This window comes from Chiloscyllium punctatum, chromosome 11 (assembly GCF_047496795.1).
Source record: "Chiloscyllium punctatum isolate Juve2018m chromosome 11, sChiPun1.3, whole genome shotgun sequence".
In the NCBI taxonomy this organism is placed as follows: domain Eukaryota; kingdom Metazoa; phylum Chordata; class Chondrichthyes; order Orectolobiformes; family Hemiscylliidae; genus Chiloscyllium; species Chiloscyllium punctatum.
In genome coordinates this window covers 21,635,753-21,655,097 of record NC_092749.1, presented here as the reverse complement: position 1 = coordinate 21,655,097, position 19,345 = coordinate 21,635,753, and the positions used below count along the sequence as shown (strand labels likewise).

General features: G+C 41.0%; 1 protein-coding gene across 1 annotated transcript in view; it reads right to left on the bottom strand.

Moving 5' to 3' along the window:
• adss2 (adenylosuccinate synthase 2) overlaps window positions 1–19,345 on the bottom strand; it is an 81,340-nt gene that overhangs the window by 5,180 nt on the left and 56,815 nt on the right. The window contains exons 7-12 of the mRNA XM_072580459.1: window positions 12,714–12,795; window positions 10,084–10,210; window positions 6,447–6,601; window positions 4,584–4,708; window positions 4,301–4,398; window positions 288–437 (exon numbers count right to left, since the gene is read on the bottom strand). Coding sequence (XP_072436560.1) covers window positions 288–437; window positions 4,301–4,398; window positions 4,584–4,708; window positions 6,447–6,601; window positions 10,084–10,210; window positions 12,714–12,795 — 737 coding nt within the window. The remainder of the gene's footprint in view (window positions 1–287; window positions 438–4,300; window positions 4,399–4,583; window positions 4,709–6,446; window positions 6,602–10,083; window positions 10,211–12,713; window positions 12,796–19,345) is intronic.

The following is a 19,345-nucleotide window of genomic DNA, read 5'->3' as shown; positions in this document are numbered from 1 at the left end:
CCTGGGTTCAAGGCCTACGTGGTCCAGAGGTGTGTCATAACATGCCTGAACAGACTGATTAAAAAACATCTTTAAATACATCTCATACATCCAGGTATTAAATAGACCAGAACAGTCCAGGTTCAAGACCCACCTCAGGTGTGATGAGCACGAGTTATGCCATAGCACACTCAAACAGAGTGATTCAAAGAAAAGGCCTCAAAAGTTAAAATTCTTGGAAGAAACTTCTGGCTACCTTGCATTTTTCAGTAACTTGAGAGATGTGACATTTGGTGACTAATACTTACCTGGCACACCAAGATGTCCTTCAACGAACCGGACATAGTTCTGTGCATTTGTGGGCAGATCTTCAAATGTTCTTGATTGTGCTGTGTTGGTGTTCCAGCCAGGTAGAGACACATATTGAACTTCCACCTTGTTCAAGACCTCTTGGTTAGCTGGGAAACAATGGACACATTGCCATTTTAATTAAGTCAAAACAAACTTAGAAGTTATTATGATTAAAAAAAGTTCTTAACATTCTAGTAATTTATGGTCTATTCCAACTTGTATACTTGGATCTTGGTCATACTGAAAATAACAGTCATCTTGAGACTAAACACAGTGCAGTTTGGTCAAAATGCTTCATGCGTCAGCGTTCTTTGTGAAGAATCTTGCTTTTACTCAGAATGTCCTGCAGATGACATGCTGGAGCTCAGGTACCAACAACCAAACACCAATTGCAACTTACACTAATGCAGCAGATTCCAAAGCGCATTTATGCCTCAGCCGATCTGAAAACCTTATCCACATCTTTGACCTCTCTAGACACCATTGTTTCAATGTTTCCCTTATTAGCAAATAATGAGCAAATCTCTACTGCATCACCCTAATTACATGACCAAACCATGGTTATTTATCACCGTGGATAATTACATTTGACGCCTTATCGGCAGCAAGTGAGAACTGCAAATGCTGGAGATCAGAGTTGAGGGTGTGATGCTGGAAAAGTCCAGCAGGTCAGGATACTGCCTGACCTGCTGTGCTTTTCCAGCTCCACACTCTCAACAGCCTTATCAGAGGTGAAGACCACATATTGCAGGTCTCACTCAGTGCAATACTAGTCTAAAATCTGCACTTGAGTGTGATCACTGCCTGAAAGGGTAGTGGAAGTAGATTTAATAGTAACTTGCAAATGGAAAGTGGATAAATACTTGGGAAGACATAAAATATTTGTAGAGCTAAAATAAAAGAGAAAAGTGGGATTAATTGTATAGTTCGATAAAAGAGCTGGCACAGAAACAATGGGCCAAATGCCTGCTGGTCTATTCCGGCAACTGGTGAGATAGTATTTTAACAGTAAATTTTGATCTAAAGTCTATTTTCTTCAATTTAGAAACTTCTTAGAGTAATTGTTGGTTAGTTATTTTTTATTCCAGCTTTAAAACAAGGCTATAAAGGGTGTCTGAGGGGAGAGGTTTAAACAAGTTTCCAGAAGCTTGAATCTGTTTCTGTCTAAATGAAGCTCAAAAGGAGGCCTCCTTCCGTGCTGTTGTGGTGTTCACCAGGAGCTGGTTTACGTACACAGAGTTTAAAGCGGAAGCTTGAAACGTTAGTTTGGTGAAAGGGGTAAGGGGGTGCTCCTTCGTTTTTCAACCCTTTTCACTTTCCAGCAATTGACTCCTAATTTGGTAAAGGTGAAGAAGCTGATTATTGGCAAGTAACTGGAAGAATATTCTATTTGTTCGAATTGTAATAAGTAATTTTAATGTTATGGTGGCAGGTCAGCTTGGCTAAGAAAAACGCACATTCTGCAGAACGTGGCAAGTTTTTGTGGATGCACAATGTGTCTTAGATGAACATGTTTATATGTAGTGTCACCAGCAATAGGAGTCGGAGCTCCAGATTTCACAACTCGAGTGCAACGAGAGTCACTGTTGAGCATCTAGAAGACAGAGAACCTCATGGATAGTGTGCTTAGAGATGATGTCACACCACAGGCTTGGAACTTACAGACAGGGGGGTCAATGAATGACCTACCAGTCAATCCAAGAAAACTAGGCATGCAATGCAGGAGTCTGCATCTTGCTTGTTCATTGACTTTCCATTCTGGATACTGGTGAGGTCAATTGTTCCTCCAAGGAGTGCAGCCACAGTCAAATCTATGACACTTTACAGAGGTTTATAAAATAATGAGAAGCATGGATAGGATGAATAGATGTGGTCTTTTACCCGAGGGCAGGGGAGTCCAAAACTAGACGGCATAGGTTGAAACTGAGAGAGGCAAGTTTAAAAAGGACCTGTAGGGCAACTTTGTCACAGAGGCTAGTGGGTGTATGGAACAAACTGTCAGAGGTAGTGGTGGAGGTGGGTACAACTACAATATTTAAAAGGCACCTGGTTGGTATATGAATAGGAAGGGTTTAGAGGGATATGGGCCAAATGCTGACAAATGGGATTAGGTCAGATTGGGATGTCCAGTCAGCACAGACCAGTTGGACCGAAGAATCTGTTCCAATGCTGCATAACACAATGACATGATGGGTGACTCATCTGTACATGAGTTGAGGAAGAAAAGTAGAAGAGCCACAGTGATCCATAGTCAAGGGATGAGACAAGTGTTTCTGCAGCAGTAAACATGACTCCAGGATAGTGCTGTCTCCAAAGTAACAGGGTCAAGGATATCCTGAAGCAGCTGCAAGAAATCTTTCTGGGGAGGGTGAATAATCGAAGATCATGAGGTAAAAACAATGACTGCAGATACTGGAAATCAGATTCCCTGCGCCCCCTTTATCCGCTGGCTTGATGGTGAGGTTGAGATTGGAGCAGAGTGATTGGAGGGCTGCGCGTTATGAGAGTGAGGGGTTGGAGTGGGGAGGAGGGGTAGACAGGACTTGTCCTACCTGCCTATCTCCTTTTCCACCTATCCACTCCACCCTCTCCTCCCTGACCTATCACCTCCATCCCTTCCCCCACTCACCTATTATACTCTATGCTACTTTCTACCCCCCCAGCTTATTTCTCCTGGCTTCAGGCTCTCTGCCTTTATTCCTGATGAAGGGCTTTTGCCCGAAACGTCGATTTCGCTGCTCCTTGGATGCTACCTGAACTGCTGTGCTCTTCCAGCACCACTAATCCAGAATCAAAGATCATGGTTGATGTTGGTACTAACGTAATAGGTAGGAAGAGGAATGAACTCCTTAAACAGATTTTGGGAGTCAGAAAAAAATTAAGCAGCAGCATCTCAACAGCTTAATCTCATGACAAGTCCCGATGCTATGTGCTAATAAGCATAGTAATAGAAGTATTGATCGAGTCAACATGTGACTGCAGAATTGGTGTGGATGGGAAGGACATTCGATTTCTGAAACATTGGGAACATTTCATATTATTCTTTGAATCCTTGGTATATGGCAAGAGTGCTGGTAACTGAAATTCTGTTGATGTACACATGCACATTTTTGTACAAAACTTAAAAGTAGTATTGTCCAAACTGCTATAAGCAGCGAAGCTGCATTGATATAAATTCCATGGCACAGACAGGACTTGCACAATGTTCGGCATCATTTGCTATTTCTCAGATACTGAACTAGTCCATAGCAAACTTTAGCAAGTCCAGGACAATATCCAGACAGGACATGAGTATTAGCTGCCATCTAACTGCCAGGCAACAATACTCAGTCAACAAGAACGAATCTAACCATCATGCTGAGTCATTCAATGGCATTACCATCACTGATATCTCACTAACATTATCTTTGGGTTATCATTGATCAGAAAGTGAACTCGACTAACCACATAAATACAACGGTTACAAGAGTAGGACAAAGTTGGGAATCCTGCAGCAAGTTGCTCGCCTCCTGACTCCCCAAAGCTCATGACCATCGACAAGGCACAAGTCAGGAGTGCGACAGAATACTCTCCACTTACTTGGATGAATGCAGCTCCAATAACACTCAAGCAGCTTGATAACATTGAGAACAAAGTAGCTCACTTCATTCGCACAACACCCAAACATCAATACTCCCCAGATAACACCATCCAAAACCCATGACCACTTCCATCTGGAACAGTAGGGGAACCAGTTAGGAACACCACCCCGACAAGTGCCACTTCAATTGCTCACCATCTAGACTTGGAAATACATCACCATTCCTTCAGTGTTGCTAGGTCAAATCCTAGAACTCTCATCCTTGCAGTATTGTGGGGCTACCTACACTAAACGAGCGACAATGGTTTAAGAAGGGAGCTCACCTCCACCTTAACAGCAATAACTCAGCTAGCAGAACCCACATTCCCTGAATTAAAATAAAACACTCACCTGGAAAATGAGGTATTACTTTCTCATCAACCTTGTAGGCAACTCCGACTTTAATCTCTGCGAATACGTCCAGGATGTCCAATTTGGTTAGTGCTAAACTACTCAAGGAATGAATCAGAAAGCAATATTAAAATCTTACCAAGTACTCCTCACATCCAAAACCATTCATAACCAGCTGCATCTCAACTCAAAATAATATTTATTTCAATCTTTAATAATCAAGATTGTGAGCAATTTAAGTTTCTGTTTCCAAAGGAGGAAATAAATCTTTGAAATTACTTACGCAGTAAATCCATTGATCATGTGAGCATACTTGAGCAAGACAAGATCCAGCCAGCCACACCTCCTCCGTCGACCTGTGGTGACCCCTATTTCTGATCCTCGAGACTGTAGCAATTCACCAATATCCTATAAAATGATGATAGAATATTTCACAATCCCAGAGCAGATATCAGTGAGGCACAATGAATGTTTGAGCTAGCAGCAACGAAATGCAATTCCGACTCTCACAGCTATTTCTCATTGACCCCAACAAAGCTCTTCAATAGAGCAAACTAAATAGGAAACACAAAGCTAAATCTGATATTTTATTAGATTATGGAGGATACAAAATATGAAATGAAGTCTCACAACATGCTTGCTTCCCAGCAGAATCACCATAAAGAGAGGGAATTGAGTTGTGGACAGCTTGCCTTAGTAATGAAGACATTACTCATGACAGCAATATTTAAAAGTCTACTGTGTGCGCGTCTGGGACTAAATTTGCCAGTACTGCCTGAATTTAAGGAGATCCCATTTTTGTGACCAACCCACCACCCTCAAACTTCAGAAATTAAGTCTGTTCTCATGTATTATCAACACGTAAACACATGAATGCCACTTGCAGAAATTGTATGGAATATAGAAAACGTAAAGGTCACTTTGATTATTTCAAGATCATTTTTTAAAAACACTAATGTATCAAGTTAATCTTGAATTTGAAATTTAAAAACTAGACTTTGAACAAGAGCTCATTGCACATTTGGTTATAATCTCAAAAATTTGCTTTGCAAAACCCGTAGAAAGCCTACCAATGTATTGAGTTGGCTCTTAATGAACTGATGGGACACAGATTCCACAAATAAGTAATCAAGATGATGGCCAAGTAGCAGTTCAGTGCGAGTTCCTGCCCAGAGCTCATCTGGTCCGTCTGTTTTTACTTCATGTACCACTGCTCCCCCCCCCCCCCCCCCCCGCCAAATATTTCCTTTTCTTTAACCTACTTACCTTCCATGGAGAGACAGGCTGCTTAAAGATGTCCATTGGGTCTGAGGCAAGGTTTCTTCCCAGCGGAGACAGTCAACATTGATGCAGCGCAGGGGAGAGTGAGCCAAGCGCAGGGGAGACAGCGAGCCCAACACAGCAACGATAAAGGTAGCCCAGCATCTGTGGCAGTGTCAAGTGCAGGGTAGATCGTACCCTTGAAAGGTTTGCGAGACTGGCATGGTTATGCACTTAAGAAGGACTGCAAAATGATGGTTTAGAACACCATTTTCTTATTTTTCTACTTTGTACCTAGGTAACTGTATACCTAAGATGGCACTGGAAATTGCGACATTATACACTTTTCACTGTACTCCAATATCCCTGTACTTGAGTACATGACAGTACAATCTAATTCTAAAAATTTTAAGTACATTTTCTGATTTCTCACTGGGTGATGGGGTGAGGTCGACAACTCTCATGGATCAGAGTGGGGGCGATGGTGGTGGTAATGTTGAGTGACGTTTGCTTTTCTAACCCACTGCTGGCAATATACACGGGTAGATGTTAGGCAAAGACCAGAGCAGACTCAGCCAGTCCCAGATCCTCACAAGAATGCTCCAAGAGTGGGAATTTGGCTGGGGTACTACAGAATCACCACCCACTTTCAAAACATTCCTCAGTGAGAGAAGAAGGTGAACAAAATTCAAGAGTGGGGAGATAAAGCATAAAGAGTTAACTGCCAGCTGTCAAATATCTTATGGTTTGCATAAATATGCCAAAGACATAAGAGTAAGCTGTGTGACTGTCAACTCAAAGGAAATCTGAATAGACAGATAATAAAATTACAGGAAAGTTTTGGGGAGAAGTGAGTTAGAGTCCCCCAACTGACTTAAAGGCTTACGTTATCTTGTTCCGTCGGAAATGCACCAATTCCAACCCTTGTTGTATAGGCTTTCACCACTCCGTATACTTCTCCTACATTCTGAGGAGGGATTCCCAGACCTGTGCACACACCACCCACTGTGCAATTTGATGAAGTCACAAAAGGATAAGTACCTTTGAAAGAATAAAAAGAGTACATTGCTGTATACAGTATTCAATTCAGGGCTGCATACAAGCGTGGATATGACTTCTAAATATAAATGAGGATATGTACTTTCTTCACACCTCAATATAATTCACAGGCTGTGAAAAGCTCTGGGACAGCCTGAAGATGTGAAAGACACTATACAAACACAAGTATTTTTCAGTAAATGACAATTTGAGAATTACAGCTCTATTTTCCACAATCCATCGACTGGATAACTATATCTTTCATACATTTGAAATATTGGCTACCATTTGTTTCCCATTCCTATTTCCCCTTCAACTGTGTGGCTTGCAGCCAGCTCAGAGTCAACCACAAGTAGGCCAGATCAGGCAAAGACAGATTTCCTTCCCAAAGGACTTTGGTCAAGCAAACATGTTTTTTACAATAATTGTTGATTTTTATGGCTACCCTTAATGGAACTTAGCTTTCAATTCCAGATTTCACAATTAATGGAATTTTGATCTCAATAGCCGCCATATTGTGATTGGAACCAGCCTCTGAATTACCAGGTTCAGTAACATTACCACGACACCACTGTTACCCCAATCTAGAAGGTACCTTCAGCATTTTTTGTTTGTGGGTCACCTATGTTCTGGAAGTAGAAAGATGTTAGTCCTAATGGATGGAATCATTTTCACTTTAGGAATGCAATACCAGAATCAAACTCTACAAGCTCAACCTCCACCAATCATTCTTTAGCCTTATCCTTGTGCTGTATTTTTCTTCCTGCGAATCAACAATCCCATCACCCTCAAGTTAAAGGCAGTTTCTTTGTATGCAATTATCTCAACTCAAGGTTTGACCTTGCCCAAAACCTGCTTCACCCAGGAACCTTTGCAACCCATAGTCAGAGGAATCCTTCATCAGCTTCTCTTGGATCTGGAGGATAAAGTTTGTGAATAAATTGCTGCCTATGCATTCTTGCTGCTATTCTGCCCAGTGGTTAGATGACTGTCTACCAATTAAAAGTCAAAATACACAGGTACCAAGCATAATACTATTTCAGTATAAAGGACCCATGCCAAGAAAGGTTATGGCTAATGCAATGCATATTTATGGAATAACAAGTTTCATTGACTTAACTACAGGAGCAACAGTTTAATTTTAAAGCAATGCAATCCTAAACTGAATTGAGGTAACTGGAGAAAGAAATGGAGGCTAGAGAACTCAGAGAAATAAATGCTGATGTTTTGAAAACAGTTCACATCACAGAAGAGAAAGTGCTAGAGGATTTAGCAACTTGAATAAATCTCCAGGACCTGTTCTAGTCTATCCCAGGATTTCGTGGGAGGCTAGGGAGGAAATTATGGGGCACCTTGTAGAAATATTTGCACCATCTATAACTTTGGGAAAGGTACCAGTTGACTGGAGAGTGGCTAATGTTGTGCCTTTGTTTAAGAAAGGATGCAAGGAGAAGCCTAGAAACTATAGACCTGTGATTCAGTGGTGGGTAAGTTAATGGATGGAATTCTGAAAGATAGCATTGATATGCATTTGGAGAGGCAACAAATGATTAGAGATAGTCAGCATGGTTTCATGTGAGGCAAATCATGGTTTCACGTGAGAAAGTAACCAAGAAGATTGATGAGGGCACAGTGGTAGACATTGTTTACTTGACTTTAGTAAAGCCTTTGACAAGGTTCCACATAGTAGATTAATTAGTAAAGATAGATCACATGGGATTCAGGGTGATCTTGCCAATTGGATACAAAATTGGCTTAACAATAGGAGATAGAGTGATGGTGGAGGATTGTGTTTTGGACTGGAGACCTGTGACCAGCTGTGTTCCACAGGGACCACCACGAGGTCCACTTTTGCTCATCATTTCTGTAAATGATTTAGATAAGAACATAGAAAGCATAATCAGTTAGCTTGCTGATAATGGTGGAAAGTGAGGAAGATTGTCTAAGATTACAAAGAGATCTTGATCAATTGGCTGAAGAGTGGCAGACAGAGTTTAATTTGGATAAATGTGTGCTATTACATTTTGGACAAAACAAAGACAAGACTTCTATAATTAAAAGTAGGTCCTTGGGCAGTTTGTAGAATAGAGATCTTAGGGTTCAGGAACATAATTCTTTGAAGTTTGGATCACATGTAGATAACTTGTGAATTGGAGATGCTGGTGTTGAACTGGGTTGAAAATCACAACACCAGGTCATAGTCCAACAAGTTTATTTGGAAGCACTAGCTTTCGGAGTTCTGGTCCTTCATGAGGTGGATGCGACCTGGTGACTAAACCATCTGAGGAAGGAGCGGCGCTTCGAAAGCTTGTGCTTCCAATTAAACCTGTTGGACTATAACCTGGTGTTGTGCGATTTTTAACTTTGTAGATCAATTGGATAAGGCGGCATTTAATATCCTTGCCTTTATTGCTCAGACTTTTGAATATAGGAGTTGGGACATTATGTTGAGAACGTACAGGACATTGTGAGGCCTCTTTTGGAGTACTGTGTCCAGTCCTAGTTGCCCTGTTACAGGAAGGATGCTATTAAGCTGGAGAGGGTTCAGAAGAGATTTACTAAGATGTTGCCAGGAATGGAGAGTTTAGGTTATAAAGAGGGGCTCAGACTTTGTTCACTGGAGCATAGGAGGTTGACAGGCAACTTTATAGATGTTTATAAAATAATGAGGGGTACAGATAAGCTGAATGGCAGGTGTCCTTTCCCTAAAGTGGGTTATTTCAAGTCCAGAGGGCATATTTTAAGGTGTGGGGAGACATGAGGGGCAACTTTTTTTTAAAAACAGAGTGGTTCATGTGTGGAATGAACTTCCAGAGGAAGTAGAGGATGCAGATACAGTCACAATTTTTAAAAAACATTTAGATAACTACATAAATGAGAAATGTTTGGAAGGATATGGGCCAAGTGCTGGTAGGAGGGAACTAAATTAGTTTGGGATTATGGTGAGCACAGACTGGTTGGACCGAAGCGTCTGTTTCCATCCTATATGACTCTACAATTGAAGTACAGTTCTGGAGGTACCAGGCTGGATTCAGAATACACCGGCCGACTTGTTACAATACCTGGGAACCAGTGTCATTTTAAGAGGATAGCAATAATCAGAAAATAAGCATGAAGAGGAGAGGAGAGAATAAATCATGAAGTATGTAACAAAATTACCCAAAGATCATAATGCAATGGTCTAAAACCTACTAAACATACTTGTGCATTACTACACCCACATCTTGATCTTTTCACAAACTTTTTAAACAAGCTTTTCTGCAATACTCTGCCTTGTGATATCACTGCAGTGGAATTTATCTCCTTCTGAGGGCAAAGGAAAGACAGACAGTTGGAGGTGTTGGTGTTATTTCAGTAATGGTGTAGGCATGCGTCACACAGCAGCATAGCTTGGAAATGAAATCCCATACCAAAAGGTAGTACTTGCAGTTGTGTAACACTTTTACCCACCTAGTATATTTTACAGGTATTTGACGGTATCTTACCAAAATCGATATCCAACAATGCTGCATTGGCTCCTTCAACTAGGATCTTCTTTTTTGGACCATGTAAAGCTTCATACATGAAGTAAACTCCATCTCTTACCATAGGTTTGATTCTTTCCACGTATCCCTGAAGATAACATCAATTTCCAGTGAGTGCTGAGAAACGAACTAGTACTGCTATTCAGTACTCTTACTCAGTTCTTTGAGAATTATTGAGATCACAGAGAGAAAGAACAAAGGTTATAATTCTAAACCTAGTTGTTATACTCAACTTGGAGCAACTCATTCTTCTCAATAGCAACTCTAGTGCGCAGTGTCACCTGTCTGGGACCTACTGAATAATTCGCGCATCTAAGCCCTTCCTTCCAGTTAGCATTCCTGCTCTGATGCTATTTACTTTTCCTTCCTCCTGTTTTCAAACTCCCACTTGCTGCACATCCTCACTCCATTTCAAGTACTATCACCTTTTCCCACTGCTGTCCACTCCTATGGACCCAGCAATATTATACTACAGGTCATTTTGGTTTAAGTTACATTAACATGAATTGGCTATAAAGCAATTGATGAATCATGGACGCTGTTTCAATAATGTGACCTTTCAGCTGAACAGGTCTCACGATTTTCTATTGCGATCTTGTACAACACAATTTTCTATAGCACGAGGTCACAGAGGACTGTAATGGTTGTGTTATAGCAGAACGACCGCACTAGGTCACATCTGTCACCCTAGGAACTGGGTCTAAATTCTTTGAAGTATTTAAAAAAGCTGTGAAGTGGCGAGAACATAGTAGGAGCTTTGAAGGACTGGAAGCTGTTTTCTAGTCTGCAGCAAGACATGCACACAACTGCACTCCTATTCTGGAAATAGACTGCGGACCACTCACAAATAGCTCAGAGACCAGGTGAGAATCAGAAATCATCTTACTCGAACATAAGCTCTTGATGGGACTGACAGAGTGTATTTCCACTTGTGTGGGAAAACAACCACTCGTGCACAGTTTAAAAATAATAGGTCTCCAAGTTAAGGCAGAGATGAAGAGTTTTGTTTCCCCTCAGAAGCTGATGAAGAGAATGAAATTCTCTTCTCCAGAAGATATTGGGTCCTGAGTCGTTAAATTTAAGGCTGAGTGAGATGAATTTATTGATAGCCAAGGGTGCCAAAAGATTATGGGATGCACAGTGTAAAGAGGAGACCACAACCAAATCAATCATAACCTCAATGAATGGGGGGGCAGACTCGAAAGTTCAAATGGCGTAGCGCTCCTAAACCTATGTTCCTGTGTGTTAGGAGCAGCAACGCCAATTATTTAACATACTCAAGTTAATTGCTGCATGCTCAGTTCAACAAGCATGAAGCTTGATTTCTTCACCTGGAATCAATCTATTTGAAACTAAAATACAGAAACCTCCCTGTTCATCTATGTAAGGAGGGTGAGCCTTTAATCGCGCTTTTGGACTGGGCCTGAAATCTAATATCAGACGTTACATTTATTCATTAAGATCTTTACTGTCCTAAGTTTAGGTTTTTGTCAGACGAGGTCTGACTTTGGGTGCAACAAATAAGGAACAATTAAAACCACGTATCAGGTCAACAGCCAGTCCATAGTAGTACTGTTTTGAGGAAGAGTCATATTTGATTCAAAATATTAACCCTGTTTCTCTCTCCACAGATGCTGCCAGACTTCCAGAGCTTGCTGTACCTAGCCTGTGGAAGCTTAGACTGTGGGATCAATGGTTTTCTTTTGTCCTATCCCACATTTTCCAGCCTCTAAGTGCACACCTCATCAGAAAATAAAGCTTCCCTGCCAGTCCAAAATCTCAGTGAAATCAGGAGTGACTTTGAAATAGTCTTCAAACAAGACATTTCAGAAATAAAACATTCAATTCAGACTTCAACAAAAATTGGATTCTATCAATTTGAATACAAAACCTGGAACGATCATTCTAGAAGATAGGAATGAAAATTGGTGGGGTACAAGTGTGAATAGCTGAGTGACAGTTTTCTTTCCGTTAATCCCCTTGCTTTATTCAGTTATGGCAAACATCAAATACTATGGAACTGCATCGACAATAATTTAAATGCCAGTTTAGAAGATAATCTGCTTATCTCCTCTAATTTGAACCCCATTGTTTTGTTTGCAGAATTCCTGACTTTACATTTGAAAGGCACATTAAACCTAAGCCATCTTCTGAAAAATTTTAAGTTTGCATTTCCCTGCAACTAGGGAAAACCAGCTAGTAGATCCAACTTCAATACAATTTGTTAGTTTCCCAGTATCTTCAGCAACTTGACACAAGTGCATTATTTAAGTAGAGAGTGAGTCTGTTTACATGCTACTTGGCCATACACAGATGCCATTCATTAACTGAGACAAGCACCACATGCTCAACCCAACAACCTTGTGGATGAAGATCTGCTCAGAAAGCTTTGGACATGGATTGAGGAAGACAACTGGGCATCTTTATAATTATTCTTCACCTACGCTGAACTTTTAGACCAGGTCAAGATAACTATTTGGTCTCTTTCATTTTGTTCTAAAAACTTCTTTGATTATGATCAATAATTAGCCATTGCAACAGGTGTAACTATAAAAACAGTGTACAATGAAGCCAAGTTCTGATCAGCTTACCTGAAGCTTTTCCAGTTCCCCTTCCACATCAACTTCCAGATTTGGATACATTGACATATGCTGATTTGCCAAGACTTTAAACCTGAGGAAAATAAGCACATTTTTGAAATCAAAAGGTGATAAAACTCAATGAACTGCATGAAACCTCATGGAAGCAAATTTGCAAGAGGAGAACTTAAGACCGTTCTTACTTTCAATTGAGGTAGGAATAAACTGTGAAAGGGACCATTTTCCATGAGAATCACATTCATTCTGGAGAAATGTATATTTTTTTGATAGTTAATCTGCACTGGTCAAGTGAGCCGAAACACATGCTGGTGAGAACTGAAAGGAGATGGACATGGGTGGAGTACAAACACTTTTAAGGATTGGTTGGGCTAAACGGCTTGTTCATGTGCTGCATGTTCTCAATGACTCTGTCATGCAATGAAAGAGGTAGCAAGATTCTTCAGAGTGTGATGTGGAGGCCCTCTGAATTTGTGGACAATTGTTTAAACTGATAGAGGCAATTCAAAAGAATGGACTGCTCTATGACAACAAAGCCAATAAACAACAGGAAACTTTCATTTTATACTGAAATGATAGAAAACAAAATTCATAGAGTACTACAGGCCCTTTGGCCCAAACTGGTCCATGCCAACCAAAATGTCCATCCAAGCTAATCCCATTTGCCTGCCCTTGGCCCATATCCTTCTAACCATTTCCTATCCATGTATATGTCCAAATGCCTTTTAAATGTTGTTAATGTACCTGCCTCAACACTTCTGCTCGCAGCTCATTCCATATACAGTACATACCACCCCGTGTAAAAACTTTGTCCCTCAGGTTCCCCTTTTATTCTTTCCCCTCAAACCTTATAATAATGCCAAGAGTGCGGTGCTGAAAAAGCACACCCGGTCAGGTAGCATCTGAAGAGAAGAATTGACATTTCAAGCATAAGCTCTTCATTAGGAAACTAATGCCCTCTAGCCCTCTACTCCCCAACCCGAGGAAAAAGATTGAGTGCATTCTCTCTATCCATCCCCCTTGTGATATTTTACACTCCTATATGGGGTCCCCCCTCAGTCTCCTATGCTCTAAAGAAAAAAGTCTCAGTTTGTCCAACCTCTCCCTATAACTCAGACCATTGAGTCTTGGCAACATCCTTGCAAATTCCTTCTGCAGTCTTCCCAGTTTAATAACATCCTTCCTACAGCAAGGAGACCAAAACTGAACACAATACTGCAAATGTGGCCTCACCAACGTGCTGCACAAGTGCAACATAACTTCACAACTTCTGCTCAATGTACTGCCTGATGAAGGCCAGTGTGCCAAAAGCCTTCTTCACTGCCCTGTCTACCTGTGACCCCACTTTCAGAGAACTGTAAACTTGAACTCCAAGGTCCCTCTGTTCCACTACATTTCTTAAGGCCTTACCATTCACCATGAAACTTCTACCTTGATTTGACTTTCCAAAATCTAAGACCTCACACTTATCTATGTTAAACTCCATTTGCCATTTCTTAGCCCATTTCCCCAGCTGATCAAAGTCCTGCTGCACTGTCCATGATATTGCAAACTTACTAATCATGCCTTGTACATTCGCATTCAAATCATTGATATAGATAACAAACAGTAATGGGCCCAGAGCCATAAAGATGTACAACATGGAAACAGACTCTTCAGTCCAAGTTATCCAGGTTGAACTGATATCCTAAATTAATCTAGTCCCATTTGCCAGCAGTTGGCCCATATCCCTCTAAACCCTTCCTATTCTTATAGCGAACCAGATGCCTTTTAAATGCTCTAATTGTACTAGCCTCCACCGCCTCCTCCGGCAGCTCATTCCATACAAGCACCACCCTCTGCATGACAAAGTTGCCCCTTAAGTCCCTTTTATATCTTTCCCCTCTCAGCTTAAATCTACGCCCTCTAGTTCTGGACTTCCCAACCCCAGGTAAAAGCCCTTGTCTGTATTACCTTCTCCTTCATAAACATCTATAAAGGTCACCCTCAGTCTCTGAGGCTCCAGGGAAAACAGCCCCAGCTATTCAGCCTCTCCCCTATTGCTCAAACGTTCCAACCCTGGCAAAATCCTTGTAGATTTTTTCTGACCCCTTTCAAGTTTCACAACATCCTTCCGATAGGACGGAGACCAGAAGTGCACACAATAATCCAAACGTGCCCTAACCAATGACTGCCCAGCACTTATACTCAATACTCTGATCAATCAAGGAAAGCGTACCAAATGCCTTCTTCGCTATCCTACCTACCACTCTACTTTTAAGGAACTATGAACCTGCAGTCCAAGATCTCTTTGTTCAGCAACACTCCCAAGACCCTACCATTAAGTGTATTAGTCCAACCCTGATTTGCCTTTCCAAAATGCAGTACCTCACATTTATCTACATCAAACTCCATCTGCCACTCCTCAGCCCATTGGCCTTTCTGATCAAGAATCATCTTATGAATGGTGCTTTACTTGTCAAAAGCACTGACTTGTGGTCAGTTTTAGGAATTCCATTTTAAGAAACAATACCAAATATTAAAAAACAAAACACCACTAATTTTCCTGTGCAGTTTAACATTACACAAATTTTTGATTTTAGCCTTTATACTCGCTTCATGGTTCATTTCCCTGAGAATTAGGAAAAACAAACAAACAACACATCAGCTGACTAGCTAATAAAATAACTCTCAAACTGTGAAATGAGAAGTCAACTAAATAGTGTAAACAGTGGATTTCCACACATGCAGAAAAATGCAATTTGTATAATTTTACAAATGAGTACTTCAAATTCCAATTTACACCTTCTGATATCAGATATTTAGCAGTAACACATCAAATAAATGCTATACTGAAATTAATAAACTAGCAATTTCAAGTACTATACAGTTACAATTATAACAAACGCTATTTGTCTGGACAAATAGGGTAAAAAGAAAAACCTGTGACCACTCAGAGCAAGTAAGCTCACTTAACCAGAGATTCTGCACATCTCCAACCAAGGAACAGCTGACAAGATAGTGACAAAGTAATAAGGGTAAATGCTCAATTAGCGAAATACCCGATAGCTGCAGGCAGTATTCCCCATAAACTCTGTAAAGCTCTGAAGCATACATCTTAGCAACAGCTTAGGTAGTGGTATCTGGCAGAAATCAAGGCCTTTCACACAGGCAATGGTGACTAGTACCAACAATGCCATGAAGCAAGAAAATACAAAAGTTAAGAAAGGACAGCTATTGTTGACCTGCTGTCCCAGTCATTAAAATGCACTTTAGTTTGTGAAAAAGGCTAAACGGACAAGGGAAGTACCCGGTTTGATCACTGGCCTATGCCAAAGTAACTGAATAAAAGTCAATGTAGCTCAACATTGAGAGAAACTCTACATGGTCCTCCCTTATCACAGCATCTATTTTCTTCCAAAGTGATGTCAGGGCAATCTTTCTGCTATTCTATAAGTATACATATTGACTCATTGATCACTCTTTATCTGGAGACTTTCTGGACAGTGGCCCTAACTTCAGCTTGGATTAGTTTGAACCAGTGTCACACTTTCCTGTTATTTAGTTTAAAGTAATTTTACAGATTTATCTTTTCCAGAACATTTACTACGTTGCACATCTCTAACATCGCTGAAGTATTTTAAATATTTGCTCAAAGTTCAGACTATAGCCAAAAGCTTTTTGCCACTTCTTTGAATTCATGGTGACCAGAATTGGAGAGATCTGGCCAGTTTTCCTTTTGAAAGTTAAATTATTCAGATCGTGCTAATGATTATCAACTCAATCACTATTAGTATCTCACTAATCTCCTCTGTCTGTCCTACTACAATACTATGACCATCTAATTTTCATTGTCATCCTTTCTAGATTTTTCATATCACCATTAACATTACTTAGGTTGTTGCTATTTAGCAATGTTGGGAATACTGTCTGCTTCAGCAACATTCCTTATTTCCAACTGCTACTCAATTGCATGGCATTCGAATTGGAATAGTCCATTGAGAACCTGCAGAACCTCGGGTTAAGAGTGAGCACATGGATGGATGGCAGTGTGCCAGCCACCAGTGGGATCAGATCCCAGATTCTGTCACTGTCTTTTATAGAGGCGAGGAATAAAAGCTGACTAGGAAAATAAAAATTGGGCCTACACCAGAAAACAGTTAATTAAGTATAAAATTGCCAGGATACATCATATTTTAAAATGTTGGCTGCATACCAAACCAATGGCAGTCATCAAACTGCAGATTTTGCTGGCTACTTTGCAAATGACATTGTTAGGACAGAAAAGGAAACTAAAAATCATTACTGAGGAATTCTGTGTTTACTGAAACTGTCGGTTGACAGGACCAATTAAATTGGTGCCTTTCAGAAAACAGTGGATCTGAGACACTACAGGTAACTGCAGTTTCTGTGGAGATATTTTACAAGCTCCATTATATATTTCAGATTTATTTTTAAAAAAATTCATGGAATGTTGGCATCACTGCCTAGGCCATCATTTATTATCTATCCCTAATTGCCTTTGAGGAGTAGTCTTCTTGAATTGTTGCAGTCCGTTTGCTGTAGGTAGACCCACAGTGCATTAGGAAGTGAGTTCCAGGATTTTAACCCAGTGACACTGAATGAACAGCGACACATTTCCAAGACTGAGTGGCTTTGAGAGGAACTTGCAAGCAGGGGCACTCCCATGTATCTCCTGTTCTTGTCCTTCTAAATGGAACAGGTTGAGTGTGTGGAAGAGGTTATCAAAGAGCCTTACCGAATTGCTGCAGTGCGTCTTGTACATGATATAAGCTGCTGCTACTGACCATCAGTAGTAAAGGGAGTGCATATTTGTGGATATTGTGCCAATTAATAGGACTGTTGTATCCTGGATGGTGTCCAGTGTGAGTGTTGTTGGAGTTGCACCTATTCAGACAAGTAGAGACTACCCCATAACACTTCTGACTTGTGGCATACAGAGGGTGAACAAACCTTGGGGAGTCAGGAGGTGAATTAATCACTGAACAATTCCTAGCCTCTGACCAGCTCTTGTAATCACAGTACTTTTATGGTGAACCCAGTGCAGTTTCTAGTCAATGGTAACCCCAGGATGTTGACAGTGAAGGATTCCAGGATGACAAAACCATTAAAATGTCACAGGGTAATGGTTAGATTCTCTTTTACTGGGGATAGTCATTGCCTGACATTTGTGTGGTGTGAGTGTTCCTTGTCACTGTTCAGCCCAAGCCTGGATATTGTCCAGATCTTGTTGCATTTGAACATGGACTGTTTCCATATGTGAGGAGTTGTGAATGGTATTGAACAGGTTATTGCTAAGAGCTGCTTGATATCATTGTTGATGACATCTTCCATCATTTTATTGATGATCAGGAGTAGACTGATGGGATGGTACTTGGCCTTTTATGTACTGGACATATCTGGGCAATTTATCACATTGTTGGGTAGATTAGAGTGTTATGGCTGCACTGGAACAGCTTGGCTTGGAGCATGTTAAGTTCTGCAGCACAGTCCCGAGTATTACTGCAGGAATGTTGTCAGGGCCCACAGTCATTGCAGTAACCAGCGCCTCCAAATGATAACATACTGTGCAAGTTGAAATAGCTGCACACTAGCATCTGTGGTGCTAGAGATGGATGGTCCACTTGGCACTTTTAGCTGCAGATTGTTGTGAATGCTTCAGCCTCCTCAGTTTGCATTTACACACATGAACGTAAACAGCAAACTGCTGAAAGAGGAAAAGGACAGAATTCAATGTTCTGACACAGAATTCAAAGTTGGTTTTTACTTCAGTAATTTGTTCAGAACTGGACCTTAAATGGATGAAAGATCACACATATAGACATATGAATTAGGAACAGCAGTAGACCAACTAGCTCCTTACTATTCAATAAAATTATGACTGATCTGATTGTGGCCTCAATTTCATATTGCTGCTGACCCCCAATACCATGTGACTCCCTTGCTAAAAATCTAAATTTACCTTAAAAACATTCAACGGCCCTGCTTTCATCACATTCTAGGGAAGAAAATTCTGAAGACTCAAACCCTCAAAAAAAACTCACCTCCAAATTAAATGGGATACCTGTTATTTTTAAACCGTGCCTCCTAGCTCTAGTCACTGCCACAACGGATAGCATCCTTATCAGCATCCACCCTGTCTGAATCTTGCGCATGCCAATGAGATTGCCTGTTAATACTTCTAAACTTCATTGGATACAAGCTGTATCTAACCTTTGCTCAGATTACTGTATCCACATCTCAAGTATCCACACAGGGAGGGGGAGTGGGGCAGCAAGTGCAGGGATGGAAGGAGGTGGGGACAGGGGGGTTTCAGGAGCAGGGGCAAGTGGAGGGGAATAAAAAGGAAGGGGGAGGGAATGGAAAGGGAGGGGTGAAGGAATAGAAGAGATAGGTGAAAGGAATACGGGGTGAGGGAATAGGGGGGGGGAAGGGGGGTGAGGGAATAGGGGGGGAAGGGGGTGAGGGAATAGGAGGGAGTGTGTAAGGAATGGGGGGGGGGGGGAAAGAAGGAGAAGGGGGGGGAAAGGAATAGGAGGGAAGGTGGAAAGGCATCGGTGGCACAGTGGTTAGCACTGCTGCCAAAGACCTGGGTTCAAATCCCACCTCAGGCAATTGACTGTGTG